Source organism: Myzus persicae, unplaced genomic scaffold, assembly GCF_001856785.1.
Source record: "Myzus persicae strain clone G006 unplaced genomic scaffold, MPER_G0061.0, whole genome shotgun sequence".
NCBI classification, from domain to species: domain Eukaryota; kingdom Metazoa; phylum Arthropoda; class Insecta; order Hemiptera; family Aphididae; genus Myzus; species Myzus persicae.
In genome coordinates, this window is record NW_019100570.1 from 336,207 (window position 1) to 352,059 (window position 15,853).

At 27.8% G+C, this 15,853-nt stretch overlaps 2 protein-coding genes across 2 annotated transcripts; one reads left to right on the forward strand and one right to left on the reverse strand.

The window, feature by feature from the left end:
- Positions 1-540: 540 nt before the first annotated feature.
- Positions 541-3,830, reverse strand: LOC111033814 (protein king tubby). Its single transcript, XM_022314741.1, has 9 exons — positions 3,529-3,830; positions 3,327-3,450; positions 2,760-2,861; positions 2,545-2,705; positions 2,323-2,490; positions 2,020-2,241; positions 1,815-1,932; positions 1,587-1,739; positions 541-774 (listed from the first exon to the last, which is right to left on the reverse strand). Exons 1-9 carry the CDS (start codon positions 3,574-3,576, stop codon positions 641-643), a joined length of 1,230 nt encoding a protein of 409 aa, XP_022170433.1. The 5' UTR covers positions 3,577-3,830; the 3' UTR covers positions 541-640.
- Positions 3,831-10,245: 6,415 nt separating this feature from the next.
- Positions 10,246-15,692, forward strand: LOC111033797 (GTP-binding protein SAR1b-like). Its single transcript, XM_022314725.1, has 5 exons — positions 10,246-10,525; positions 13,397-13,455; positions 13,683-13,802; positions 13,882-14,180; positions 15,530-15,692. The coding sequence occupies exons 2-5, from the start codon at positions 13,413-13,415 to the stop codon at positions 15,644-15,646; spliced, it is 579 nt and encodes a 192-aa protein (XP_022170417.1). The 5' UTR covers positions 10,246-10,525; positions 13,397-13,412; the 3' UTR covers positions 15,647-15,692.
- The last annotated feature ends 161 nt before the right edge of the window (positions 15,693-15,853 follow it).

Here is a 15,853-nt window from a genome sequence, read left to right on the forward strand (position 1 = left end):
AAAAATATCTTGAAAATAAATTGTATGATTAATTAATAAGTTAACTTGAATCAATTAACAACATAATAAAATATCAGTTACTGTAATTTACAGATTCACTGTAACAATAACATAAAAAGGTGTTATTATTTATAATATAAGAGATTTAAAATTATTAAAAGATGAAATTAATAATATTATTACAAAATAAAATCTTAATATTCATATTGATTTCTTTATCCAACACATACTATAGTTTTAAGTAGTAAATATAAATGAAATAACTTTTATTCGAAACTTTTCAGCTCATAATGTTAACATTATTAATGGCAGTGTACTAAAAATAAATGTAAATAAACATCAACATTTTTCATTAAATAATAATTCAAAAACAGGATTCAATTTTTAAATAATATAATTACTTCATGGCATTCATTCAACATTTTAAATTTAATTTTAACATATAAAAATACTAGATAGTAATATGTAATAAATAAAGACTAGAATAAATTGAAATTTTTGGTGCAAAAGTATAAATATAAATATAAATAAATAGGTGAAAGGAGATAAAAAAAATATAGTTAACTAAAATCATTAAGTAGAGATTAAAATCAAAACTTAATTTTTAAGGACTTCAAAATTGAAATTGAATATATTTTAGCTATTCACAAGCTAATTTGCTATCAAAACTACTAAGAGTGATAGCAAATGCTTGCATTGCACACAATGGATATCTGTAATCCATTGTAAAGAGATCATCTGAAATACGACCGAATTGCAGGACAATGTAATCAACTGAAAAAATAATCAGACAATAAAATTAATACAGTTTCTGACAGGTAAAAATAGTATACATTTATTATTTGTTGGATGATGAAAATATTCTCATATGAAAATCCTAACAAAACTATTGCGGTGGTTTAGAACGTATATTAATAAACTATGCTGCCTCTCATATTCAAGTATGAGTAACCTCAGGCTATGACTGAGTTTTGTAAAGTTCAGTCAAAACCACACTCATTGATGAAATAAGTTTTCATAATCAGCTTTTGTTTCAATAATTAGCCACGGCCATACATTTCTTTACAATGTTAATTTCAGCAAAATGTAAGGTATGAGATTTTTGTAATAATTAGATGATGCTCCGAAGAACGCTCTAGTCACAATCATTTTCTAAGCAGAAATACACCTGAGGTTATTCTTGTATGAGGTGGAGTATAAATGTATAATATCAAAAATGTATCCACATGTTTTAAATTAGATATTGTAGTTTCAAGTATGGTGTCAATTAAAGTAACTTTGTAATACATATTAAACTTTTAAAAATAAACTTTGTTTATCAATAATGTATAATTTTTGTTACTGAAACTACCTACTATCTTTTTACCTAGTTTCATTTATAAAGAAAAATAACATGGAAAACAATTGAAATCCCCTTATAATGATTACTATTTATTTTAAACCTCAATAAAATAAAATTTTTTCTGTTTCCTAGTTTTGACATAACGAGACTGAACTGTATTTAAATTATTTATATATCTATTATTATATATATATGTATTTTAAGTATCCTCAGAACTACAATCATTTAATAGTAATAAACTCACCATCATTATCGTGAACAATTTGAAAATTTTTAACTGAAGCTTGTGTGACTCGTCCGTGAAAATTAAGAACATACGATTGGGTTTCTTCATTCCACTGTGGTGTTTTGTTATGCAATTCTATCAGGTCGTCCATATTTTTTGTTCGATAACATTCTATAGATATTTTTTTATAAGATTATAATATAATACTTTATTTGACTTAAATATATCTCAAAGTTAAATTATCACCTAATAGTGAACTATAGTTATCAGTTGTGGCGACTTTAACTCGTTGGTGATTTTTATTCATGCCTGGTATTATTACAGTCATTTTACGAGGTCCCTTGAATCCTAGCACATTTGTTTCCTATAAAATAATGTATTTATGAAATATAAAGTTTAATTTTTTTCAATTGTTTTTTGGAAAGCAATATAATACTATTTTTTAACTTACATATACTACAGCAGCTAATTCTTGCCTTTCTTGGATCCCTTCTATAGATGTCTTATACGGTGAAGTACCATTATCATAGACAGTGAATTGGGTACCAATTAAATTTGATCTAAGTTTCCCAACAAATGAATCACCTCCTCTAGACAAATCAGTTGGATCTGTTGATATTAGATAATTTGATGTTCTACTTTTTTTACGTTTACGAGCAGCCAATAAAAAAATCTATTAGGTCAAAACAATACAATAACAAAAAAGTGTTTATAATTAAATGTTTAACATTTTTATTTTTTATAATTAGTTTACTTTTGATCCATTTCCTTTGTCTAAATGTAAATAGTAGGTAGGATATAACCCCCGATCCATGCCTTTTTTATCTCTAGTTATACGGCATTTATAATGAACACCTTGGGCAGCCGGTTCCAGGACGAATGTTTCTAAATTTCCATATACATCTCCTTCCAATTCATTAGTCTGAAAAGCAAAACGATTAAATAATATCAATATTTAGATGTTTAGGTAACTTACATCAGTAATTGTTGAAGAAGGATAAATAAATGGGCTGTTTTCTTTAATATGTATTGAACTTAAATTTTTAACTGGAGAAATGGAACAAGATTCTTCATCTTCAGTGTCTATAGATACTCTACGTTCGTCAACAGTCATTTCAGCTACTTCTTTCCTCATATCTAAAAATAACAAACATAATAAAAAATTACAAAAATAGGTACAACTTTACAAACCTTCAATAACATCATGGTTAATAGAATGTCTTGATACACCTAATATATCACTGGAGTCTGGACTGCAGTTCATCATTGCATATGTTAACGGACCATCATAACCTAATAATTAATAATGCAACAAAAATTAAATACGTAAATAAAACAATATAATAATTATTACTTAACATTCGGTGAGCATATATTATTTTAATAAACAAAAAGAAAATTAAAATTAGAAAAAGGGCATGTTAAAGGTATGTCCAAACTTAAATAATGTTTTGGTTAGTCATATTAATACAATTCTTCTGAAGTTGGAACAAACTCATTATAATAGACACAAGTTGTAAGCTTAACATAAAATTATTGTTATCTTTTAAAGTTTAGTATATTAAACCTAATTACAACCAAATGGTGTACAATCAAATAATGTTAACAAAAATTAAACCTGTTTTGATAAAAACACTTTATATTAATGTTTTAGGGGCTTATATTATTTTGTAAGAATTTAACTTTAACAATATAGTTTGCAATTAGAAATTAAAAACAAAAATAAATAAATTGTTCTATGCAATTAACAATACTTACAATTCATCTCCACTGGCCTAGCAGATTTTGGCCGTATTCTTGCACTTGGCATGACATTGTCTGACGCTTTAATTATCTGCGGAGTTTGTCTGACCTGCCTCATTTTCATTTCCAACAGTTGTTTCTGAGAAAACAAATAATTAATGATGAGACAAACGAAAAAAGGAGCATTTATTTCAGATATAAATCATCAGGTAGGTACTTGTTGTTCCAGCGTTTGGTGACGGATGTTCCTAGTAGTAGCGGACATAATTGAACTGGATGTAAGTCACAAATTCAGATCACCAAAAACTGTAAGATTTCACACGTCCAACAAAACTCAAAACCGCTGGCAGGAAAAAAATAACGTAATTCTGTAAACACTTTAACGTTCTACTTAATTTTTAACAATCTTTATTAAAGTATCCATGAACTTAATCACACCAATATTTACTAAATTAATGTTTAACTCTATCATATCACTAATCAAGTATTCATTATTTAGATGTTATAAAAATATTGTAATGTTTTGTAATCTAAGCAACATGTCAAGGAAATAAATAATTATTGAAAAATAGTATAATACATTGTCAAAGAGTACTTATAAATAATATTGTTGTAATCTCTGATATAGATAAGTGATATGAGTAGAGGGCAGTTGTCCGAAAAATGATAAGGAAGTTGATATCTTCTGAAAAAAACGTCCCGTAAAATATCCGTAGAGTGAAAATATCGCACAATAATTTCTTCACCAGTCTGCATGGCGGTTAAATCCGTTTAATTTAATTTAATTTATCATGGCGCAGAGTGCAATTCATAGATGGTCACAGTGGCGGCGCGAGAGGGTTTTTGTGAGACAAATGTCTCACAGCTTAAAGGGGTGGTGGGTGGGTACCGAGTAGGTACCTATAGTGGATAGTCAGTTCTGAAAAATATTGAGTGACACAACGTATCAAATAAATAAATATATAAATAGTCATATTCATATAGAGTATAGACATAAACATGGTTTTCAAATAAAACAAATGCTTACCTGACATTCAGACGTATTTTCCACAGTTAACCAGAAACGACCAATAACTGATTAGTATTAATAAATATGAATCGCAACTGTGTGTTAATGACTTGTTTTCACATTCTGTCAGTAATACAGTGTTTTGCTGTTATTAACGTTATTATTGCAGTCTCAACTCTCAAGCAGAAACTTGGATTCATTTGTAGAAAGGCTAATTTGATATAGGATTATAGTAGGGGGTGTGGGGGGCATAGGCGCATAGCCCCCCACGGCTCTGTGCAAAATAAAAAGGTGGGTCGTGTGTGCTGCAACTAACATTTTCTTGCCTCACTGGCTCACTGTCGAAAAAGTTCTCGCCGCCACTGGACTGGATGGTCATCTATGTTGCAATTAACCCGTATTAGATAGGGACATACTCGACTTTCTTACCTTTAAAAAATTATAATTAGAAAACTAAAAATCGTATTTAAATTACAAGTACCTCATCGTATTCAGCGGAAATTTACCTTAAAGAATAAATTACTAAAATAATATTAGTGTTCAATATCCACGCAATAAATGCAGTGGCACCATTTCAGTTTTCAATAGAGGGACGCAAAGGATTTGACCGGCTCGAATGGGTAAAAAAAACCGCCCCGCCGTCAATCGTCCAGTCACTTGAGTGGCCGTTATGGTCGGGCCCAAACCAGTCGTCTAGATGATCGACTCTACGAACAAAGGCTCGTACACCCGCGGACATTTTCATGAATTTTGTCAAAATTTTAGTTTTGTATGCTTCAAAAAAAAACCTTGTAATGTAAAATCTTTAATATTTTTGAATTTTTATTAGGTATAACAATTCATAGAGAACTACATTGCATTTTATTATATTATTAAGAATTAATTATAATAATTTTAGATTCTAAGCTAGAATATTTTGTTTATATTACATTATTACTACTTGAAAACTCTAGAAATCCAAAACTAATATACTTATTAGTTATTACGTTAGGTAATTCCTAGTATAATAGTATACAACAACGTCATATGAATTGCGGCACTGTGTTCCGCCCAGGCGACGAAAGGTAAAAACATGGTAATTTTATTTTTGATTAATTTCATTGTTCTACTAATAATAATAGAAATATGAAAGTGTTGAGGAAAACTCTATATATCATTGATCGTTTAATGTTTAGTACTTTTAAATTGCAACTCTGCGTCGGAAGACTCGGAAGTGCCTAATATAGCAGTATTATAAATTTTGATTTAACATTTTCGGTGAATATTTAGAGGATCCATGATTCTGTTCAAAAACTAACCTAACATTAGGATTTTCTATATAATATTAAACTTGTGATGTGATTACTGAATGCAGTTAAAACGTTTTTACGTAGTCATATTAATTCAGATTTTCCAATAATATGTATTTTATTTTAATAACGAAGACACACAGAGGTCGAGTTGTGCGAGATTATTTTTCGAAATCAAATTTTTCGGCAACAGAAGTAGTAACTAGTTAATGGGGAATATATTCAACACATATTTTGTACGTCATATAAGGTCACCGATATTCTCCGATCAGCCGAGTAAACGTATAAACAATGAAACCTTCCCTAACGAACACCTCCCAAATCCCAATAGTGGACGTTATCTTGGAACTAGTAACTACGAAAATTCTGCAATCTGCACTTTTTGAACAGCAGACACAGCAGTTTCAACGACCTATATAGTGAGTGTATATTTTTCATAGTACGTCAGACACGCGTCAAGTATGATAATAATATAATATGCACTTGCAGAAAATATCACAACCGATACTGCCGTATAATACTACACAACGATATCGTACCACAGAATAAATATTCTGAATATATATTCTGTGATCGTACCCGAGGCTACATGACATAAGCGCCAAAGTTACAAAAATGACCTATCATTTGCGCCAAAATTAATATTTTATTTCATATAATATATTACATTAAAAAAATTGTCAATAATAAATTGTTAAAATATAATATGAGTATAGGTATGTATACATACAATAAATATAAATTTAATAAATTGGTTGAGTTTTTGTAAAATAATACATTTATCGATTAAGATTAAACGTTTGGAGTTTTTGATCGATATAGTTCTAATTATAATATTATCTGTTATTTAATATCTATTAACCGTAGCATCAGTGACGGCTCGTGGTGTTCAAAGTAGGTGGGGTGCAATCATTGCAAAAGTTTATTTTAAAAAAATTAGTCTGTTTTAAGTATAAATGTAATTAGTAAAATATTTATTAGCATTTTTAAATTTGAGATTATACAGTTTTAGAAAATAATATTAAGTACTTTAAAAAATATTAATTAGGAGATAATAATAATTGTCGTTTGTTTGTTTTTAAAATTTAATTTTTTTACATAATAAATACAGTTAAACAGATATTTGTTAAAATGAATTTATTACTATACATTTTCACTATTATATCTAATTAATATATGTGGTGAGCTCACACTTGCACACCTAGGCACGAGCCCGCCACTGCGTAGCACACAGGTACCTAGAATTTTGGTGCTTATATACGATACGATTTTGGCGCTTTTGTAAAATACGATTTTTTTTTTCTCATCTCATTTTGGCGCTTTTGTAAGGTACGATTTTTTTTTCTTATCACATTTTGGCGCTTATGTCTTTCACCGATACCCGAATAGTATTATGATAAATATTATGATATCGTTACGCGTGCGCACTACGTGGATAATCAATAATGGGATTATGTACCTCCATCGTATTGTGCCTACTGTCTATGACCAATGATGATTATATTACGATCTAACCACAATCGAGTTCGTGTTTCACGCGTGCAATATGTTACACATGTCACGTAGGTACCGTAGGGTGGCCCTTAGCTTATTCTTGCAAATTTTTTTTTTTAATTGTACAGTTTACGGCACCAACCCATTTTTTGTTAATGCCCAAAAAAATAATACCTGCAAAATTTGAAATCAACCATTCAATTTTAAGCCGTGCCCCCGGGCACTTGAAGTTATTTGCATGTCTATAAGTTTGTCTCTAGATGAAGAGGAACAATCGTTTCTTTAAAAAGACATTTTTCACATTTAGTGAATCGGTTTGCGTTTCTAGCTATATAACCAGCTAAGTAAGGTATTGGATAATACTTGACTTGAAGTACTGGTTGACCTATAATCATGGTCATGCATTAATGCTATAACGTCAGGAAGTTCTAAGATGGGTCTACTAAACTAATCTATATTTTTGATTTAACGTATGTAGTTAAGCAAATAAGCATACTGATGGACGATGATGAACTGTGAAGTCAGAATTTGACGGTCGATCTTAGTTTTAAATTTAAAGTTATAGGCTATAGCTAATTGAAACTTGATATCACATAAACTCAAATAAAAATATTTTTTCATTCATGACTAAATAATAATTTAATCATTGTTTGATTTATGGTTTGATTGGTTTAATCAATTATGACGATATATGTGGCACGCCATTTACCGTTAATCTTTACTATCAACCTTCTGTTACAAAATATAATGTTCACTAACATAGTAACACGGGGTTGCAGCCTCGGGCACTGGCATAATTAGGGATATTACTGTAATACAGTAATATACGTTTTATTTACACCTATCAACATTAAATGATAACTAAAGGATTTATGGTATCATTTATTTATGATCTTGAACAATAAATCGAATATAAAAACGATTAAGTCAAAAAATTGAATTTGTAATTTAAATCTAGGGACCCACATCAAAAAATGAACCGGAGGCACTAAAAGACCCAAGTAGGGCTCTGCTTGTGATTAGTCAGCCATTTAAATGTGGGACGCCTGGAATATACTGAAATGCAACCGAGTATTCACGGTTTTTTATCACAATAGTCATTGGAAAAACCATTAACTTTAGTGAATGTGAAAATTTTTCGTTCATGAATTTGGTTTCATTAACGTTGAAGCGACATTGAGTACTTGCCTATATTTGCTAGTACCAATCTGCATAGGCGTAAATCACCCAAAAATAATATTAGGAGGGCTTAAGCACCCAAATGCTTGCGTCCCGAGAAATTGGGCTCACTGTTTTTTGGTCATAAATTAAAAATGTAATATAATGCTTCTTATTTGTTGTTTCTAGAGAAAATGTATAATAAAAATGGTGTAAATCCACAGTATTGAATTATGAGCGTCTTAAGTTAAAATATTGCCTAAATTTGTCAAAATCAAGAAAAATGTAAAAATTAAGTTGAGTTAGAAATTCATAAAAATATTTCTATTTAAATCCAAGATTTGTAAATGTAAGTTTGACTACCTTTATCAAAAAAAAAAATGTCTTCTGGAAAGTCAAATTAAAATTTTTATATGGAAAGTCTGAAATTGAATGTTTTTCGACATTTGATATATATTCACTCGATTTTTCATAGAATGATTTTCTTATTTTGTTGTAATTTAAAAACAACCCCGTAGACAATTTTCACCAAATGTTTATTTTATAATTTTCCATACATGACAATATATAAAAAAATTAACTTTTTTTTTGGCTTGTAAATTTTACATTCTCAGTTTTCGATTTGTTGTATAGGTTTTTTTCTATAAATGTCAATACAATTTTTATCGTCTAGCCAAAATACTTGAATAATTTAACACAAGGTCCTTCATACTTTGTTACAATAGCAGTTTAAAATTATTAAAAATACGATTTTGGTTTTACAAAGAGAGGTGGGTTTGAGATGAAAAAAGACTTATCATTTTATTCGACGTTCGTTGTGCATGCTACTGCCTACTATGATGCATATTTATTAAAATGCTATTATAGGTGTCGGTGACCGATTATAGCATTGGCGTAGGTAATTACGTCACCCCCCCTCCCTACTGGGGCCGTTATGATATATATTAAGTTATTAATTTGGAACTTTGGGGGTTAAGTGCTGACATCTCGACAAAATATGTTAAGATAGAATTACTTAATACCATATGAATCTAAAGAAATCTATAAATAGGTATGCGCATGGTAAAAAATATCTATCCCCTTCTCCAGAAAAAATTCCTAGTTTCACCACCGATCGATTGCACGTATTGTTGAATTTCGTTAATTACTAGAGATAGGTAGTATTTATAGCAGATGACCATAATTTTTTTAATCTAAAAGTGGGACACTATAAGTACCTCCATACACTTACCATGCAGTTACCGATTGATAAACAAAAAAATAAAAAATAATTAAAAACAATTTTATTACCCATTAACATATTATATTAGAAAAACAATATTTAAAATAATATTTTAATAAGAATAAAATAGAATTTTAACATAACCACATTTTAACTTGAACAAGTATCAAGTATTCCTATAAAAATAATGAACATTTTTAATCATCGACGAATACCCAAAAACCCAGAGTAGGTAAAATTATTTTGTTCAAAAAAATATAAATATAGAAAGTTAAATAATACATAAAATATTTTCGTGAAAGTGGGACAAAAGCAGATTTAAGACTCAGGACAATCCGCTTAACAACGTGGGACGTCCGGTCACGCCACGTATAACACGTAGGCACGGAAAATGTTGATAGTTTTTGAGATCTATAGGGTTGTAAACCCGGTGGTCATGAGTGTTGTGACTAATAACCGAATCAGTTAGTGGCAAGCTATAATATGTGCAATGTGCATAACAATAAATAATTGCATAAAAGATAAAAAAATACTCAAAACAGACGTCCTGCCATGTTGGTATAATACCCGTGGAGCAGTAATAGTGGTTGTTAAGCGAAGCGGTAGTTGTAATACGCGGCAGTTTAAACGGCTAGTCCAAAGAGGTTCGTTATTTCGATAATCGTTGCCAGCCACCGATGGCTCTGTGACACATTGGAACCCCTTCTCCTACTTCCACGCCCTATCAATGTTTTAATCACTTTATTTTGCACGTCAAGTCATCGTTTATATTTTTATTTTGCTCATAGACCATAGATTTTATTTATCATTAATTTAGTTTAGACGGTATATTGTGTACATAATATAAAATATCTGTTTTTCTACTACGACTCTTAAATAACTTGGTTAGTAAGTAGTAACGTCGCCGTCTTCACTTTTCGTCAACACAGACGCTTAGTGATAATCGAATTGCGGCCGAATTGTTACGACATCAAATACAATTTACCAATGAACGACACAAAGTTGTGACACTGATTTACTGTACATTAAACTATCGTTAAAGGTATGTAAAATCTATTTATTATATTTAATGACAAACAATGTTTTTCATTATTTGATTGGTTATTTTACGAGTAGTTTTAGTTTGGATTTATCTAAAAGTATTGTTTAGGGTCTGGCATCTATATTAAATTGGACAAATTGAAATTCATACATTTTTATGTAAGATTAATTTACGTTTCACAAAATCAAATTAGTGTCTTTGTTATGAGTGATTGCTTAAAAGTCAACAACATTTCTTAATGACGTCATTACATATGTACTTGAATTTTATAGTTCTTCCTCAAATAATTTTTATAAGGTAGGTGCCTAATATTTCTAAAAACAATTGTAAGTAATTAAGAGTAGATACATCAAGAGAAATTAATTTAAAAGACATTATAGATATCTCACAGGAAGTATAATATAACAATAGATTAATGTATAATTATTAATCATATATATATTTATAGAACTACGTTCTTTGCTCGTGCACTCTGGACTCTGGAGTATTCTATTGTTATTGGATTATTGGTATCAAATTTTAAACAAAGGCAGTATCAAAATCATGATTTTTAATATCAAAAATGTATTGGGTACCTATACTGACAACCCAATTTTTTAAAAATTTTAAATGCTTTTAAAATAAGTACCTTTAAGGTTTTCAAAATTAATTGAATAAATTTAAAAAATAATTACCTTGTAAATAATATGATATTATACTCATATCATATTCACCTTATGTTCAAACATCAAATCTTAATAGGTACTCAATACTACACATTTCAAGCATTCAAATAAATTATAAAATTATATATTGATCATATTAGGTATCTGTCATAAATTTTAATCTTGCAGAATGAAATCTAAAATATAATTGATCGAATCTATAGTTTTGATAATAATTGAAATTTGAACATAAGAAAATAGTAAAATACCTTAGTACCTACATTATTGATAAGATTAGGATTTTTTTTAAATTAAAATTTTAATTTTTGAAGTTTAATATATTAATATTATTAAGTAGGTACATGTTTTATTAATTACAAGATAAACCTATTATGGAATAATGAATAAATATATTAATACCTAGCTTGTGGAGTCAATGAATTTATTAGTAAATCATTTTAATTTTAAATGTTTCTTATAAGAATATTGTAGGTTGCAATTGTATGTACAATTAAAAAATCAATACAGAATAGCATAGTTATTTATTATGATCTATTATTAATTTTAAACTTAAGTATTCAATTTTTTGTATATTATAGTCTTAAAATATTAAAAATAATATTTTAAAGTATATTACCTATGTCTTGAGAATAATTAGAAAAATGACCAATTTATAACTTCAGACAATTCAAATAATACAACACAATACAATTAAGAAAACCAAATATATCAATTATTTAATGTGTCTATTATCTATTCTCTATATAAATCATTTGAATCCGTCCTACTCAGAGAAAAAGAAATTAAAAAAAATATTGTATAGCCAATATCTAGTCATTTTATTCAGAATTTAATTTAGGTTTTAAAAATGTTTATCAGAATTTGGGTACCTACTAGTATTAATAGGTTTTTATATTCTGAAATTATCAAAATATAACAGTTACCTTTGTGTAAAATGTAATTTGAATGTATAAGTAGGTATTGTCTTAATTAAGTAGGTGATACAATAATCAATTATTGCAAAGTACAGTAAATATAGAACACCGACTTTTATGAACCATTTATCAATTAAAAGTACTTTGTTGTCATCACTGATAGTTAAAATTGTATTTGCATATCTTATGTTTAATAAATAATAATTATTAGTTGTAACATAGAATAGATTTATTTAATCAATTCTGCGGTTGGAGGTACCTTTAACTGCTTTAAATATGGATTAACTTAATCTTTTGTTATAGTTATTTTTAGACATTACCATTGAATTTAGTCCCGTTTTTCTTTATTTCCATGCTCTAATAATAGAATTTAGCTAGCTGAAATCTAATTAAAAAAAATGTTTGCTATCTTACTATCTTTTAATTGTATTTTGGGTGGAATTTCAATGTTATAAATACAAATAATTATGAATTAAAGGTACATTTTATTTTATTTGAAGCATCTAATGAGGTAGATATTAAAATTTCTCATTTATATTTTACAATAAATCACCTACCTCTGACATAGTGGGATATTACTAGTTTCTACGCTAACCTAACTAATGACTATAATAATGTACTTGTCCTTGATGGTATGAACACATTATATTGTGTATGATATAAACATGAATAATTTTTTCATTTTATTGACTCTTTAACAGGTTAGTAAGTTCTACAACCATCAAAACTGGTCATGAAGGTTTTATAAAATTAGATAACATTTTAAGCTAGTTAGTTTTTATTGATATACCATTACCCCCCTATTTATTTTTGAAAATTATATATTGAAAACCTAATTCATACATTTTGCATTTAAATAAGTACTTTTATTTTCATTTTATTATAATCAATTTATACATCATTCATTATTATATTAAATATGCAATTGATAATCAAAATAAAATATCAAACATGTATAAACTTTTGTAATTGTTGATTGAAAATAAGTTTAAGACACACTACATATTTTTACAACATTTTCTTGTGTTCTTACAATATTAAATGTTTGCGATTAAATTTATGATTGATTATTTTACCATACCCTGTTTAGGTAGTTACATATATCTGATTTTATGGTTTATACATTATATATTTTTATGTATTTATCTATAAAGTCACTGATAATATTTGATTAGGATCTTAGCATAGGTACATTTTAAAACTGCCTTGTGGTATAAAATGTATTATTAATAAAACGTGTACTAAATATTTAGTATTATTTACATAATATGATTACCTATTTTATGTTACAGATAATTTCATCAAAAAATGTTTCTTTGGGATTGGGTTACCGGCGTCCTTGGATACTTAGGTGAGTAATATTTCTTTACCTACTATTCAGTTAGTTATGTGATTTTTGATAAGATTATGAAAATGTATAAGATTTCAATAGTTCATTAACATATTGATATTAAATCAAATTCTGTAATTTTTCTATTATCACTGAATAATATGATTACAAAATAAATCAGTTAAATCATGTGTTTCCATATTATTTTTTACATCAACTTTAATTAATTTAAATGTTATGGTTTATAGGGTTGTGGAAAAAATCAGGAAAATTACTTTTCCTTGGTTTAGATAATGCTGGAAAAACTACTCTATTACATATGTTGAAAGATGATCGTTTGGCACAACACACTCCAACATTGCATCCAAGTATGAAACTGTTATACAAATATGTATATTTTATATTTTTGTACTTTGGTAATTTAATATTTAACTATTTATTTTAAAGCATCTGAAGAATTATCTGTTGGAAACATCAAATTCACAACATTTGATTTGGGTGGCCATTCTCAAGCAAGAAAAGTATGGAAAGATTATTTCCCTGCTGTAGATGCAATTGTATTTTTGGTAGACGCTTGTGACAAATCTAGAATTATGGAAAGTAAAAATGAATTAGATTCATTATTGCTTGATGAATCCTTATCTAACTGCCCCGTACTCGTTCTTGGTAACAAAATTGATAGACAAGGTGCATTGAATGAAACAGAATTAAGAACTTATTTTGCATTGAACCAAACAACTGGAAAAGTATGTTATTTTATGATATTTTATATGTACAATAAACCTATTAACACGTTCACAACAGTAAATTATAGTGGCTTTCAGGATGAAAATGTTATAATAATAAGTATCAATTCTAACTTTATTTGATGGCAAAAATTTAAACCAGTTATTAAAATCTATACCGCAGAAATTTCTTAAATTAAACCAGTCTATAAATCCCATATCAAATACATATTGACCATGTCTTGTGTTTATTTTGTGACAACGTTCTAAGCAAAGACTCACCGTTGTCACATTTACTAACGTGGCTGTAAACATGTGAACGTGTTAATATTTTTGTAACCTGTTATTATTGTATTGATACATTAGAATTGTTTTCAAAAATATAACTATAAATTATCTTATTAGTTTATAAGAATATGTTTAATGTGTGAATAATTTATCAGCTGAATTATTTTGTTTATTTATTTACTTCTTAAAATCATAATTTTGGTATATCATTTTTTTCACCATTGACTCCCTGTAAATTTTAAAACACTGTAGATATTGACATATCACTAAAAATTGAGAATATATCAACTCATTGTTGGTTTTCTCTCTTTGACCCACACGCAATATAGCAAATGTGCATTCAGCAGAACTAATATTGTGTTGATAGCTTTAATATTGGAGTAAATTTATCTTTTATAGAATTTAAAGTTAAGAACATTATTTGTATTTATATGTTGGCTATTTTTCCATATTATAATTTTTCTGTGGTATATGAGCATTTTTAAATAATTTAAATTTAAAAATTGGAATATTGTTAAAAGCCAAAGAATAAAAACAGATAATGTACTTAACTTTAAGTTGGATAATAGATTGTTCAAAACACCTAAGAACACAGATATTATTTTTGCTTATGTAAATCTGCTATGTTGTAGGATAGAGAGAAAACCAAGAGTGTGCTGCTATCCTTGTAATAATAATGAGATTAATGAGAATTCAACTGATAGATGTTTACTATAAATTACATCACCTTAATTTTACATTTATAATTATTAACTACCAAAAAGTTATGATTTTTTCATCAAATAATGCTGTTGTACTTCTAAATACCCAATGACATGAAAACATACAATTTAGATAACATATAAAATACTAAATGATTTAAAAGTTATGCCAGGTTTCACTCAACATCTAAATCTAAATCTAAATTGATTTTTGATGGTTTAATAAATAAATAATTAATTCAGTACTGTATACAAAAATGATGCACATTAACAGTAGGTTGTTTTACTCAGTAACATAATTTATTATAATCTGTTGTGATTACTATTTAGTATCAAAATTGTTTCTTTCCATATTATCTAATATTGATTATTTAATTTTAGGCTAGAGTACCCAGATCAGATCTTCCAGGTCGTCCTTTAGAAGTATTCATGTGTTCTGTATTGAAACGTCATGGTTATGGAGAAGGGTTCAGATGGCTGGCACAATATATTGATTAATGTTGATAATATATATATTAAAAAAATATATATTTTAATTTTTAAATTCATTCTTTTTTTTTACTGTTCTCTCTACCAATAAGGTATACAATTTAATGTCACATGGCTAAACTTCCAATCAAATAATTTTGTATAAATAAATTTCAGTTTTTATGTTGATAATTTTACTGAAGTAACACTTTTTTTTTGTCTTGTACCACATATTAT